This window comes from Bos javanicus, chromosome 12 (assembly GCF_032452875.1).
Source record: "Bos javanicus breed banteng chromosome 12, ARS-OSU_banteng_1.0, whole genome shotgun sequence".
Taxonomy (NCBI): domain Eukaryota; kingdom Metazoa; phylum Chordata; class Mammalia; order Artiodactyla; family Bovidae; genus Bos; species Bos javanicus.
This window is the reverse complement of record NC_083879.1, coordinates 70,408,902-70,424,600: the sequence shown is the minus strand read 5'-3', so window position 1 is coordinate 70,424,600 and position 15,699 is coordinate 70,408,902. Positions and strand designations below refer to the sequence as shown.

At 40.9% G+C, this 15,699-nt stretch overlaps 2 protein-coding genes across 2 annotated transcripts in view; one reads left to right on the top strand and one right to left on the bottom strand.

Moving 5' to 3' along the window:
• Positions 1 to 15,699, bottom strand: part of LOC133258057 (ATP-binding cassette sub-family C member 4-like) — a 395,899-nt gene that overhangs the window by 110,899 nt on the left and 269,301 nt on the right. The window lies entirely within an intron of this gene.
• Positions 4,727 to 5,873, top strand: LOC133258534 (succinate dehydrogenase cytochrome b560 subunit, mitochondrial-like). The gene has a single exon (XM_061435224.1). The coding sequence runs from the start codon at positions 4,732 to 4,734 to the stop codon at positions 5,239 to 5,241; it is 510 nt and encodes a 169-aa protein (XP_061291208.1). The 5' UTR covers positions 4,727 to 4,731; the 3' UTR covers positions 5,242 to 5,873.

Here is a 15,699-nt window from a genome sequence, read left to right as displayed (position 1 = left end):
CCTTCAGAATGGACTGGTTGGATCTCCAGGATGGCTGCTATCAAAAAGTCTACAAAATAAATGTTGGACAGGGTGAAGAGAAAAAGGAACCCTCTTACACTGTTGGTGGGAATGCAAACTTGTACAGCCACTATGGATAACAGTGTGGAGATTTCCTTAAAAAACTGGAAATAGAACTGCCATATGACCCAGCAACCCCACTGCTGGGCATACACACACCGAGGAAACCAGAACTGAAAGAGACACGTGTACCCCAATGTTCATCTCAGCACTGTCTACAATAGCCAGGACAAGGAAGCAACCTAGATGCCCATCGGCAGATGAATGGATAAGAAAGCTGTGATACATATACACAATGGAATATTACGCAGCTATTAAAAAGAATGTATTTGAATCAGTTCTGATGAGGTGGATGAAACTGAATCCTATTATACAGAGCAAAGTTAGTCAGAAAGAAAAACACCAATATAGTATATTAATGCATACAGATGGAATTTAGAAAGATGATAATGATGACCCTATATGTGAGATAGCAGAGACACAGATGTAAAGAACAGACTTTTGGACTGTGTGGGAGAAGGTGACAGTGGGATGATTTGAGAGAATAGCATTGAAACATGTATATTATCATATGTGAAACAGATCGCCAATCCAGGTTCCATGCATGAGGCAGGGTGCTCAGGGCTGATGCACTGGGATGACCCTGAGGGATGGGATGGGGAGGTAGGTGGGAGGGTGGGTCAGGATGGGGAACACATGTACATCCACGGCACTCAGTATGTCAGCAAATTTGGAAAACTCAGCAGTGGCCACAGGCCTGGAAAAGGTCAGTTTTCATTCCAATCCCAAAGAAAGGCAATTTCAAAGAATGTTCAAACTACCACACAATTGCACTCAGCTCACATGCTAGTAAAGAGATCCTTAAAATTCTTCAAGCCAGGCTTCAGCAATACATGAACCATGAACTTCCAGATGTTCAAACTAGTTTTAGAAAAGGCAGAGAAACCAGAGATCAAATTGCCAACATCTGCTGGATCATAGAAAAAGCAAGAGAGTTCCAGAAAAACATCAATATCTGCTTTATTGACTATACCAAAGCCTTTGACTGTGTGGATTACAATAAACTGTGGAAAATTCTGAAGGAGATGGGAATACCAGATCACCTGATCTTCCTCTTGAGAAACCTGTATGCAGGTCAGGAAGCAACAGTTAGAACTGGACATGGAACAACAGACTGCACCCAAATAGGAAAAGGAGTACATCAAGGCTATACATTGTCACCCTGCTTGCTTAACTTATAAACAGAGTACATCATGAAAAACACTGGGCTGGAGGAAGCACAAGCTGGAATCAAGATTGCCATGAGAAATATCAATAACCTCAGATATGCAGATGACACCACCCTTATGGCAGAAAGTGAAGAAGAAGCAAAAAGCCTCTTGATGAATGTGGAATAGGGGAGTGAAAAAGTTGGCTTAAAGCTCAACATTCACAAAACTAAGATCACGGCATCTGGTCCCATCACTTCATGTCAAATAGATGGGGAAACAGTGGAAACACTGGCTGACTTTATTTTTCTGGGCTCCAAAATCACTGCAGATGGTGACTGAAGCCATGAAACTAAAACAACTTGGCTCCTTGGAAGCAAAGTTGTGACCAACCTAGACAGCATATTAAAAAGCAGAGACACTACTTTGCCAACAAAGGTTCATCTAGTCAAGGCTATCGTTTTTCCTGTGGTCATGTATGGATGTGAGAGTTGGACTGTGAAGAAAGCTGAGCACCAAAGAATTGATGCTTTTGAACTATGATATTGGAGAAGACTCGTGAGAGTCCCTTGGACTGCAGGAAGATCCAACGAATCCATCCTAAAGGAGGTCAGTCCTGGGTGTTCATTGGAAGGACTGATGTTGAAGCTGAAACTCCAATACTTTGGCCTCCTGAGGTAAAGAGCTGACTCATTTGAAAAGACCTTGATACTGGGAGAGATTGAAGATGGGAGGAGAAGGGGACAACAAAGGCTGAGATGGTTGGATGGTATCACCGACTCAATGGACATGGATTTGGGTGGACTCCAGGAGTTGGTGATGTACAGGGAGGCCTGGCGTGCTGTGGTTCATGGGGTTGCAAAGAACCAGACTGAGCAACTGAATTGACTGAATTGATTCTGACTGGTGTGAAGTGACATCTCATTGTGGTTTTGATTTGCATTTCTCTATTAATGAGCAATCGGAGAAGGCAATGGCACCCCACTCCAGTACTCTTGCCTGGAAAATCCCATGGACGGAGGAGCCTGGAGGGCTGCAGTCCATGGGGTCGCTAAGAGTTGGACACGACTGAGGGACTTCACTTTCACTTTTCACTTTCATGCATTGGAGAAGGAAATGGCAACCCACTCCAGTGTTCTTGCCTGGAGAATCCCAGGGACAGGGGAGCCAGGTGGGCAGCCGTCTATGGGGTCGCACAGAGTCGGACATGACTGAAGCAACTTAGCAGCAGCAGCAGGAGCAATAATGAGCAATATTGAGCATCTTTTCATGTGTTTGTTAGTCATCTGTAGTCTTCTTTGGAGAAACATCTGTTTAGGTAGTTTTCCCACTTTTTGATTGGGTTGTTTTTTTCTTCTGGTATTGAGTTGTATGCTGCTACTGCTGCTAAATCACGTCAGTCATGTCTGACTCTGTGCAACCCCATAGATGGCAGCCCACCAGGCTCCCTCGTCCCTGGAATTCTCCAGGCAAGAACACTGGAGTGGTTTGCCATTTCCTTCTACAATGCATGAAAGTTAAGTGAAAGTGAAGTCCCTCAGTCGTGTCTGACCCTCAGAGACCCCATGGACTGTGCCTTTCAGGCTCCTCCGTCCATGGGATTTCCCAGGCAAGAGCACTGGAGTGGGGTGCCATATGAGCTGCTTGTATATTTTGGGAATTAATCCTTTGTCAGTTGTTTCATTTGCTATTATTTTCTCCCATTTTGAGGGTTGTCTTTTCACTGGGTTTACAGTTTCCTTTGCTGTGCAAAAGCTTTTAAGTTTAATTGGGTACCATTTGTTTGCTTTTGTTTTTATTTCCATTATTCTAGGAGGTGGATCATGGAGGATCTTGCTTTATATTATGTCATCGAGTGCTCTGCCCATGTTTTCCTCAAAGAGTTTTATAGTATCTGATCTTATATTTAGGTCTTTAATCCATTTTGAATTTATTTTTGTGTATGGTGTTAGGAAGTGTTCTAATTTCATTCTTTTACATGTAGCTGTCCAGTTTTCCCAGCACCACTTATTGAAGAGGCTGTCTTTGCCCCATTGTATATTCTTGCCTCCTTTGTCAAAAATAAGATACCCATAGGTGCATGGGTTTATTTCTTGGCTTTCTATCTTGTTCCATTTGCCTATATTTCTGTTTTTGTGCCAGTTCCATACTGTCTTGATAACTGTAGCTTTGTAGTATAATCTGAAGTCAAGAAGGTGGATTGCTCCAGTTCCATTCTTCTTTCCCAATACTGCTTTGGCTATTTGGGGTCTTCTGTGTTTCCAAAAGAGTTTTGAGATTTTTTGTTCTAGTTCTGTGAAAAAATTCCACTGGTAATTTGATAGGAATTGCATTGAATCTGCAGATTGCATTTGGTAGTATAGTCATTTTCACAATATTGGTTCTTCCTACCCAGGTACATGGAATATCTCCATCTGTTTATGCCATCGTTGATTTCTTTCATCAGAGTCTTATAATTTTCTGTGTACAGGTCTTTTTTTCTCGTTAGGTAGGTTTATTCCTAGATATTTAATTCTTTTTGTTGCAATGGCGAATGGGAAGTGATTCCTTAATGTCTCTTTCTGATTTTTCATTGTTGGTATATAGGAATACAAGTGATTTCTGTGTATTGATTTTTGTATCCTGTGCCTGTGACTTTGCTAAATTCACTGATTAGCTCCAGTAATTTTTTGATAGTATCTTTAGGGTTTTCTATGTATAGTATCATGCCATCTGCAAACAGTGAGAGCTTTGTTTCTGCTTTTCTGATCTGGATTTTTTTTTACTTATTTTACTTCTCTGATTGATGTAGCTAGGACTTCCAAATCTATGTTGAATAGCAGTGGTGAGAGTGGACACCCTTGTCTTGTTCCTGATCTTAGGAGAAGTGCTTGCAGTTTTTCACCATTAAGAATAACATAGGTTGTGGGCTTATCATATATGTCGGGAGCCAGCACAGGAGATCCCACCCATAGCAAGGTCATGCAGAGGAGAACTGACAGGCAAGGAGGATCAGGACTCAAGGGACACCCTGGACCTGCTCGAGCATCTACCCTGAAACCAAAGTCTGTCTGTCCACTGTTTACTATATTATGCCTTTCACCAACTCCTTTGACATTCAGATTAGATCAGTTGCTCAGTCTTGTCCGACTCTTTGCAACCCCATGAATGGCAGCACGCCAGGCCTCCCTGCTGTCCATCACCAACTCCCAGAGTTCACTCAGACTCAAGTCCATCGAGTCGATGATGCCATCCAGCCATCTCATCCTCTGTCGTCCCCTTCTCCTCCTGCCCCCAATCCCTCCCAGCATCAGAGTCTTTTCCAATGAGTCAACTCTTCACATGAGGTGGCCAAAGTACTGGAGTTTCAGCTTTAGCATCATTCCTTCCAAAGAAATCCCAGGCCTGGTCTCCTTCAGAATGGACTGGTTGGATCGCCTTGCAGTCCAAGGGACTCTCAAGAGTCTTCTCCAGGGATCCCAAGATGGCTGCGCTCTTGTTGAGACATGTTGGCCGTCACTGCCTCCGTGCCCACCTTAGTCCTCAGCTCTGTATCAGAAATGCTGTTCCTTTGGGAACCACAGCCAAAGAAGAGATGGAGAGGTTCTGGAGTAAGAACACTAGTTCAAACCGTCCTTTGTCTCCCCATATCAGCATCTACGGCTGGTCTCTTCCCATGGCGATGTCCATTTGCCACCGTGGCACTGGTACTGCCTTGAGTGCAGGAGTCTCTCTTTTTGGCTTGTCAGACCTCTTGGTCCCTGGGAGCTTTGAGTCTCATTTGGAATTTGTGAAGTCCCTGTGTTTGGGGCCAGCACTGATCCACACAGCCAAATTTGCACTTGTCTTCCCTCTCATGTATCACACCTGGAATGGGATCCGACACTTGATGTGGGATCTAGGAAAAGGCCTGACGATTTCCCAGCTACACCAGTCTGGAGTGGCTGTCCTGGTTCTTACTGTGTTGTCCTCTGTAGGGCTGGCAGCCATGTGAAGAGCCGAAGTTCCCAGTGTCATCATCCTACAAATTATCACATTGACCTGTCTTCCTGTTTGTTACTCTTGTCTTTGGCCAGGGCAAAGTTATTCTGATTTGTTTAGACCCTTCTTTGCTTGCAGATCCCCTTGGAGCTCAGCAGTAGAGTACCTTACAGAACCATAACAGTGGAAAAGGGTCCAGTTTTCTCCTTATTTCTAAGGATGGAATGACTGCAAAAACTCCCTTTTCTTGCCCCCGGCTTGCAGCCTACTCTGGGCTTGGGAGCCTTCTTTCTCTCTCCATGTTAGGCCTTGATTTATGCTGAGGGTCAGCCTTTGGCTCCTTTTTCCTGAGACAGTGGAAACAATGCCAGCTCTGTGGCCTCTGCCGTGGGGACTGGGAGTGGGGATCCAGGTGCCACTGCCTGTGGGTTGCTGGCTCAAAGGACAATTCTGTCCATTGGTCAGAGCCCAGGGTCTTTAGCACCCACATAGTGTGACTGAAAGGAGAGGGGTGGGGGTGCAGGAGAATTAGCCTGTCCCAGCTAGCGGGAGATAAGAAGAGTTAAGTTGGCTCTTGGAGCAGGTCTTGGGGAGAAGATATATAGCTTTTGATGCAAGAAGAAAATCCAGAAAATTATTGTTGAATCTGTTACGGGTTATTTCTTTTCCTTGTGTTTCCAGAAAAACCAAACCTCTTACTGTCATGTTTTCTAATCCAGAATCACGTGACATCTTTTTCTGAAACTGAATTAAAATTATTATTTTGCCTTTGAAAAAAAAAAAAAGTCTTCTCCAACACCACAGTTCAAAAGCATCAATTCTTCAGTGCTCAGCCTTCTTCACAGTCCAACTCTCACATCCATACGTGACCACAGGAAAAATCATAGCCTTGACTAGATGAATCTTTGTTAGCAAAGTAAGGTCTCTGCTTTTGAATATGCTATCTAGGTTGGTCATAACTTTCCTTCCAAGGAGTAAGCGTCTTTTAATTCATGGCTGCAATCACCATCTGCAGTGATTTTGGAGCCCAGAAAAATAAAGTCTGACACAGTTTCCACTGTTTCCCCATCTATTTCCCATGAAGTGATGGGACCGGATGTCATGATCTTCATTTTCTGAATATTGAGCTTTAAGCCAACTGTTTCACTCTCCACTTTCACTTTCATCAAGAGGCTTTTTAGTTCCTCTTCACTTTCTGCCATAAGGGTGGTATCATCTGCATATCTGAGGTTATTGATATTTCTCCTGGCAATTTTGATTCCAGCTTTTGTTTCTTCCAGTCCAGCGTTTCTCATGACATACTCTGCATATAAGTTAAATAAACAGGGTGACAATATACAGCCTTGATGTACTCCTTTTCCTATTTGGAACCAATCTGTTGTTCCATGTCCAGTTCTAACTGTTGTTTCCTGACCTGTATATAGGTTTCTTAAGAGGCAGGTCAAGTGGTCTGGTATTCCCATCTCTTTCAGAATTTTCCACAGCTTATTGTGATCCACACAGTCAAAGGCTTTGGCATAGTCAATAAAGCAGAAATAGATGTTTTTCTGGAACTCTTGCTTTTTCCGTGATCGAGCAGATATTGGCAATTTGATCTCTGGTTCCTCTGCCTTTTCTAAAACCAGCTTGAACATCAGGAAGTTCACGGTTCACATATTGCTGAAGCCTGGCTTGGAGAATTTTGAGCATTACTTTACTAGAGTGTGAGATGAGTGCAATTGTGTGGTAGTTTGAGTATTCTTTGCCATTGCCTTTCTTTGGGATTGGAATGAAAACTGACCTTTTCCAGTCCTGTGGCCAGTGCTAAGTTTTCCAAATTTGCTTTCATATTGAGTGAAGCACTTTCACAACATCATCTTTCAGGAAAGGCCCACTTGACTTCACATTCCAGGATGTAACAGGGGGCTCTCCCTGACCACCTTTCTCTGAAGGAGATCAACTTAAGGCTCTAATTAATAAGTCTCCTGGGCATGAATTGAGTATTTCAATTCAAACCCCTCTGTTGGCATTTTAGATTCTTTGTCAGGTTTATCCATACTCTTGCAACTAACGCACATGATTGTTCACAACATCCCAACCATGACCTTCGAGCGGTGAAAAAGTTGTGGTACATATACACAACGGAGTATTACTCAGCCATTAAAAAGAATACATTTGAATCAGTTCTAATGAGGTGGATGAAACTGGAGCCTACTATACAGAGTGAAGCAAGCCAGAAAGAAAAACACCAATACAGTATACTAACGCATATATATGGAATTTAGAAAGATGGTAACAATAACCCTGTATACGAGACAGCAAAAGAGACCCAGATGTATAGATCAGTCTTTTGGACTCTGTGGGAGAGGGAGATGGTGGGATGATTTGGGAGAATGGCATTGAAACATGTATAATATCATATATGAAACAAGTCACCAGTCCAGGTTTGATGCAGGATACTGGGTGCTTGGGGCTGGTGCACTGGGACGACCCAACGGGATGGTATGGGGAGGGAGGAGGGTTCAGGATGGAGAACACATGTATACCTGTGGCAGATGCATGTTGATGTATGGCAAAACCAATACAATGTTGTAAAGTTAAAAAATAAAATTAAATAATAAAATTAAATTAAAAAAAAAAAAAAAGAATAACACTGCATTGTTGAGCCAATGCTTGCTTACCCATTGTGTGCGTGGGAGTGCATTAGTTGATATAGTTAGAATGTAGGAAAAACAAGTAGTAGCCTTGGCATTAGCAACATAAGACCTTTGAGTTAATAAGTTCTTTCTTTGTTGTAATCCACTGCACCTTTGCTCCATAAGAATGTAACTTTATTTTCTGAGGGGGACGCAGATTGGAAAAATAAAGAAAAAACATTTTAAGGAAAACAAGTTTTCTGGTTGACCAACCTTTATCAGGAAAGTCATAAAATGTTAACAGGCCACAGGGCCAGAAGATAATGTACACAACAGAAGACCTTTGTAAGTGGAAAGGTATGTGAAAAAAGAGCCTAGTTTCGATAAAGGTTAAAACTGATGGAATGTTGAGCTGACTCTGCATGACTCTGCATCTTTCACTTCTGTAAATGTGTAACTCAGGGTATAAAAGCTCCTTTTGAAAGTAAAATTGCAGACCCGTTCCACCTAAGCTTGGTCTCCCCGTGTCTTTCTTTCTCTCTCACTCACTCTCTCTCCTTCTCTTTTTTCCAGGCTGATCCTGAGGCTCTCTGAGTTCACTTTCCTGCCCGAGCTTCTAAGACCCCATCGAGAGGGTGCCTGAGGCCTCTGTGAACAGAGCAAGTCCCATGTCAGGGGCTTTATTGGCTTTCTGTGTAAACCAAGGAATATCAGCCTCTTTCTCTCTCCTTTACTTTCATCTCTCTCACTGACGCTGTTCATCCTGAGGGTATCCCTGGCCTCTGCTGAGGCTGGACCCCGGCACATATATAGCCTTTACTATGTTGAGGTAGGTTCCTTTATTTCCTATTTTCTAAATAATTTCAATTATAAATGGGTGCCAAGTTTTGTCAAAGGCTTTTTCTGCATCTGTTGAGATTATCATATGGTTTTTATCTTTCAATTTGTTAATATGATGTATCACATTAATTGATTTGCATATATTGAAGAATCCTTGTACCCCTGTAGTAAACCCAATTTGATCATGATGTATGAGCTTTTTAATGTGTTGTTGAATTCTGTTTGCTAGAATTTTGTTGAGAATTTTTGCATCTATGTTCATCAGTGATATTGGCCTGTAGCTTTCTTTTTTTGTGTTGTCTTTGGTTTGGGTATCAGGGTGATGGTGGCCTCAAAGAATGAGTTTAGAAGTGTTCCTTCCTCTGCAGTTTTTTGAAAGAGTTTTAGAAGGATAGGCATTAGCTCTTCTCTAAATGTTTGACAGAATTAACCTGTGAAGCTATCTGGTCCTAGGCTTGTTTTTTGGGAGACTTTTTATCACAGCTTTGATTTCAGTACTTGTAATTGGGTCATTCATAATCTTTATTTCTTCCTGGTTCAGTAATGGAAGATCAAACTTTTCTAAGAATCTGTCCATCTCTTTCAGGTTATCCATTTTATTGCCATGTAGTTGTTTGTAATAGTCTCTTATAATCATTGTATTTCCGTATTGTCTGTTGTAACCTCTCCTTTTTCATTTCTAATTTTGTTGATTTGATTCTTCTCTCTTTTGTTCTTGATAAGTCTGGATAAAGGTTAGTCAATTTTGTTTATCTTCTCAAAGAACCATCTTTTAGTTTTATTAATCCTTGTTATTGTTTCTTTCATTTCTTTTTCATTTATTTCTGCTCTAATCTTTTTTATTTCTTTCTTTCTGATAATTTTGGGATTTCTTTTTTCTTCTTCTTTTTCCAGTTTGTTTTAGGTGTAAAGTTAGGTTATCTATTTGACACTTTTCTTGTTCCTTGAGGTAGGATTGTATTGCTATAAACTTCCTCTTAGAACCACTTTTGCTGCATCCCATATGTTTTGACTTGTCATGTTTTCATTGTCATTTGTTTCTAGGAATTTTATTTCCCTTTTGATTTCTTCAGTAACCAGTTCATTATTTATAAACATATTTTTAAATCTCCATTTGTTTGTGTTTTTCTACAGATTTTTTTTCTTGTAATTGATATCTAGTCTTATAGCATTGTCATCAGAAAAGATGCTTGATACAATTTCAATTTTTTAAAATTTACTGAGGTTTGATTCATGATCCAAGATGTGCTCTCTCCTGGAGAATGTTCCATGTGCACTTGAGAAGAAGGTGTATTCTTTTGCATTTGGATGGAATGTCCTGAAGGTATCAATGAGATCCATCTCATCTAATGTATGGTTTAAGACTTGCGTTTCCTTATTAATTTTCTGTTTTGATGACCTGTCTGTTGGTGTAAGTGGGATGTTAAACTCTCCTCCTATTATTGTGCTACTGTCATTTCTCCTTTTATGTCTATTAGTATTTGTCTTATGTATTGAGGTGCTCCTGTGTTGGATGCATAGATATTCAAAATTGTTATGTCTTTTGGATTGGCCCCTTGATCATTTGTAGTGTCCTTCCTTATCTCTTGTAATCTTCTTTATCATAACATCTATTTTGTCTAATACGAGAATTGCCACTTCAGTTTTCTTTTGCTTTCCGTTTCCATGGAATATATTTTTCCATCCTCTCACTTTCAGTCTATATATGTCTTTAGGTCTGAAGTGACTTTCTTGTAGACAGCATATATATGGGTCTTGTTTTATATCCATTCAGCCAGTCTGTATCTTTTGCTTGGAGCATTTAATCCATTTATATTTGAAGTAATTGTTGATATATAGGTTCCTATTGCCATTTTCTTAATTGCTTTGGGTTTGCTTTTGTAGATCTTTTTCTTCTTTTGTATTTCCTGACTATATAATTCCCTTTAACATTTGTTGTAAAGCTGGTTTGGTGGTACTGAATTCTATTAACTTTTGCTTGTCTGAAAAGCTTTCGATTTCTCCATCAATTTTGAATGAGTCCTTGCCAGGTAGAGTTATCTTCGTTGTAGATTTTTCCCTTTCAGTACTTTAAATATATCCTGCCATTCCCTTCTGACCTGCAGTTTCTGCTGAAAGATCAGCTGTTAAGTAAATGGGATTTCCTTTGTACGTTACTTGTTGCTTTTCCCTTGCTGCTTTTAATATTTGTTGTGTGTTTAATCTTTGTTAGTTTGATTAGTATGTCTTAGCGTGTTTCTCCATGGGTTTATCCTATATAGGACTCTTTGTGCCTCTTTGACTTGATTGACTATTTCCTTTTCCATGTTGGGGAAATTTTCAACTATAATTTCTTCAAATTTTTTCTCAACTTTTATTTTTCCCTTCTTTTTCTAGGACCCCTATTATTTGAATGTTGGTGCATTTAATATTGTCCCAGAGGTCTCTGAGACTAACCTCAGTTCTTTTCACTCTCTACTTTATTCTACTCTTAAGCAGTTATTTCCACCATTTTATCTTCCAGCTCATTGATCTGTTCCTCTGCTTCAAATATTCTGCTACTGATTCCTTCTAGAGTATTTTTAATTTTATTAATGTGCTGTTTGTCTTTATATGTTTATTCTTTAATTCTTTTAAGTCTTTTTTAATTGATTGTTGCATTTTCTCCATTCTATTTTCAAGGTTTTTGATTATCTTCACTATCATTATTCTGAATTCTTTTTCAGGCAGTTTGCCTATTTCCTCTTCATTTATTTGGGCTTGTGTATTACTAGTCTGTTCCTTCCTTTGTGCAGTATTTCTCTGCCTTTTCATTATCTATTTTTTTAACTTACTGTGTTTGAGGTCTCCTTTTCCCAGGCTTCAAGTTTGAATTATTTATTCCTTTTGGTTTCTTCCCTCCTAAGGCTGGTCCAGTGGTTTGTGTAAGCCTCGTGTAGGGTGAGATTTGTGCTGAGTTGTTGTTGTTTTTTTCCTCTGATGGGCAGAGTGAGGTGTTAATCCTGTCTGCTGATGATTAGGTTTGTATTTTTGTTTTGTTTGTTGTTTTGATGAGGCATCCTGGGTGATGCCAGGTCTTGTATACAAGTGGCTGCCTTTGTGGGAGTTCTCACTATTGAATACTCCCTAGGGTTAGTTCTCTGGTAGTCTTCTTGGAGTCAGCACTCCCACTCCAAAGGCTCAGGGCTTGATCTGTGGCCAGGATGGAGATTCCTCAGGTGGTTTGTTATGGCATTAAGTGGGATTAAAATAAATACCCAAAAACAGGAAACCAAAGATGAATGCTAGACAAATGGAAGTTACAAAATCAGGTAAATAATAATTAAAATAATGAAATATACACATATACATATACATCCATAAGCAAAATCAAAACAGACCAACAAACATAAAGTACAGTATATCAACTCAGCAAACAAAGGAAACAAAAAATGATATACGCCAGTTAAGAACAAAACTAACTAAAGCACAAATTGGAAAACAAAACTACAGCAAGGTGTCAAATGGGGAATAAAGCAGTGAAAGCAAAACTAAGATATATGGTGAGAAAAAGAAAGAAGAAAGAATAGAAATACAGAGTTAAATAAAGGTATATAAAGAAGATTTATATATATTAAAGATCAATTGCATGGGGGAAATAAGAGTAGGAAAAACAAACAAAGGAATAAATGTAGAAAAATAATAATAGATTTTAAAAGTTTAAAAATTAAAAAGAGAGGGGATAAAAAGTAGAAGAAAAAAAAATGAAAACTCCACAGAACTTAAAAAGGCCAACATACAGGCAGAGTTTTATAACAGCAATAAAAAGTGTGATTGAAGGAAAATTTAAAAAAGAAACCCTCAAAAGCTTAATTAGATTTCACAGTGCTAATAAAATCAACTACAAGGCGGGGGGGCGGAATCCAAAATAAACTACAGAACAAGTCAAAGATAAGAATAATAAATGTTTTTCTTGAGTCTCTGCTGTCAGCATCCTTTCCCTCGCTGGGAGTCATAGTCCACCTTACCTCCCTAGGATGCCCTCCAACACTGTGCTGGTCTTTGGACCTGCTGTGGGGGCAGCTCAGACTCTAATCTGGTCCTATTTCTGTGTGTTCTTGCCTCCAATGTACACAGCTATCAGAACTAGTGTGTTTTCTTTTGTGGAGCTCTCAGTGTCCTTTTATATAGACACAGAGTCTGCCTAGTTCATCATATGGATTTAATCTGCAGCTTGTATAGCTGGTGGGAAGGTGTTGTGTCTTCTTCCTTAGCCACACTGTCCCCGGGTTTCAATTGTGGTTTTATTTCCACCTCTGCATGTGGGTCATCCCCAGGGGTTTGCTCCTGAGGCTGCCCTGGAGGACTTGGGTCTGCCCCAGTGAGGGCCACATGTGGAGATGTTGCAGCTGCTTGGGTCACGGGGGTTCTGGCAGCACCAGGTACTCAGGGGAGTTGGTGGCTAGGGCAGCAGGAAATATACTGCTGTAGAAGGGTATGGCAACCAGTATTGGCCAATACACTCCAGTATTATAGCCTGGAGAACCCTTCTGACAGAGAAACCTCACAGGCCACAGTCCACAGGGTTACAGAGTCCAACACGACTTAAGTGACCCTACGTGCATAGACTCAAGACTTTTTTTGCCTGTGGCAGCTCTGCCCCAGTGAGAGTTGAGCATTAAGGTGGTGCAGCTGCTTGGGCTGTGGGTACCTGGTGGCGCTGATTGTGCAGGGACATGGACTGTCTCTGCCACAGGAGTTATGGCCCTATCAGCATCTTTTTTCAAGCCTCTGGTAGCTGGTGATCAGAAGACCTCTTTGGCTAGTTCTATCTCCATAATTCTGCCCATTCAGGCACTTAGAGGGCTCCCTTGCCTGGGGTCCTTCTCTGTTGTTCAGGAGATCAGGCACATAGAGGAGCCCCCCAGACTGGGGTCCTACTCTGTAGATCCATGCATCAGGCAGTTAAAGTGGCACCTTGGATGGGGTTCTACTCTGTAGTCTGGTGAATCAGTCACTTAAAGGAGCACCCTGGGTGGGGTCCTACTCTGTAGTTCAGTGCGTCAGCCATTTGATAGGCCAGCCTCTCTTTTGTTCTGTTGCTGATGCTGCCTGTGTGGCAGGAAAAGCTACCATAATGGCTCCACCCCCTACACATGTCTCAGCAGTATCGCCTTGTTTTCATGCCTGCCTGGCTTTCTTCCACAGACATTTCCCACCACAATCTCCTCCCTCATGTCCCCTCACTCCATCTCTCCACAGTCAACAGCAGCGCTCACCCTGGGATTGCTCCATAATCCCTACGCTCCAGCTCCCAGTTGCTGCATCTTCTAGGGGATCTGAATCCCTCTCTGGGGTACATATGGTTACAATATGTACTGTCTAATTCTCATTCCATTTAGGCTGCCACAAATCAGCTGTTTCACTCTCAGCCTTAAATGTTTTTCTTCTGACCCAGACTACTGTCCCAATGTGGGGATTTGACCCCTGCTTCAATTCCCTCGCCCACCAAGGGTAGGTCCAGTCCTACTAACACTCCTGTTTTTCCCCCTAATTCCTTCATCCTATTCAGTTTTATGTGGTTCTATATATTCTTTTCCAGTGGTCAGGTACTCCTGTTGGCTCTTAGCTGGTGTTCTCCAAGCAGTGGTGTCTGAAGGTGTATTCCTGACATTTCCATAGAGAGACATGTACTCCATGTCTACCTATTTCTCGCCATCTTTTTCCCTATCTACAAAGATTTGCCTCATTCACCTTATTCACTTGACCTCTCACCAACAAACTACCACTTCAAGAATCTCAACCACTCTTTGCAGAGGATATGATTCCACAACCAGCAGGATGCAAAAAGTACTTTCCAATAATTCATCAAATTCCAAAGCACAGATTTTTTTTTTCCTACAGGAATAAAAATTTTTCTTGTTGGCAAAAATGCGTTGATTGAAATGGTTCCTACTTTAATTAATTAAAGATGTGTTTGAGCCTAGTTATAATGATTTAAATATCACTATTTAAACTTAAATTTAAAATGATTTAAAACTCACTATTAAAATGCACCAACATAAAAATAAATAAATAAATAAATAAAATGCACCAACATAATAGAACAGGAATTAGGAAACCATCAGTGGAAAAACACAAGGTTCTGGGCCTCCTCTAATGCACTGTAGCAATAAGCATTTAGGCAACTCATCCAAACTCCACTGAGAGGTAAATACCTTATCTTTAAAGGTGAGATAACATTCACAGGATAAAACATCATGCTTAGTCAGTTTCTTCCTAAACTGTAAAGAAACACATGCATGCAAGATATTATTCATATTATCCCTTGAAATTTTAGGGCTTTAAGGGACATGAAAGATCATCAGGGATAGTAATTTCCAAACTTTGTCCTGTGAAACATATGATATGCAACAGAGATGCCTCAGAGAATGATGCAAAAGAGGGAGTAATGGCCAAGTTTGCCCAGTTCCAGGCACACCATCTGGATGTCTCCCTTGCTGCCCATCCTCCTCAAACAGAGTCCCTGACATATATCTGGATGTTCACATAGTAATGGCCTTTGAAGAAAGGTTTCTGCAGCTAAGAGAAATGTCCAAATCCCTTTGTAAACCAAGCTTCCAGTGATATAAGAGACAAGGTCCAACCTTGCTCAGGGTGATGCAATAACATTTCATTATGGGGTGGGTGCTAACGTCAAGGGCTTCCCTACAGTCATCCTGAAATTTCCACTCTGCACAGAAAGGAGGCAAGGAAACCCTACTATGTAGCACAACTTCCTGCAATATCCCTTACTGCCTCATTTCTTTCTAAGGATAGTTCCATTGACCATTTCTCCTTTTCCTGGTGCTCTTTCTAAACTTCGCTCACTTTTATTATTATGATTTCCTATTTGCTTATGCACCCCAAATCATATCTCCACTCCTAATCTCTTTCTTGGGCATGTGGCTGTCCTACAGAATATCTTAAACTCCAAACACATCCAAACTGAGCAGAGAGATCAGCCAAAATGGTGGAGTAGAAAGCCCTTCATCCCACCTCACTTCAAGAGCACACCA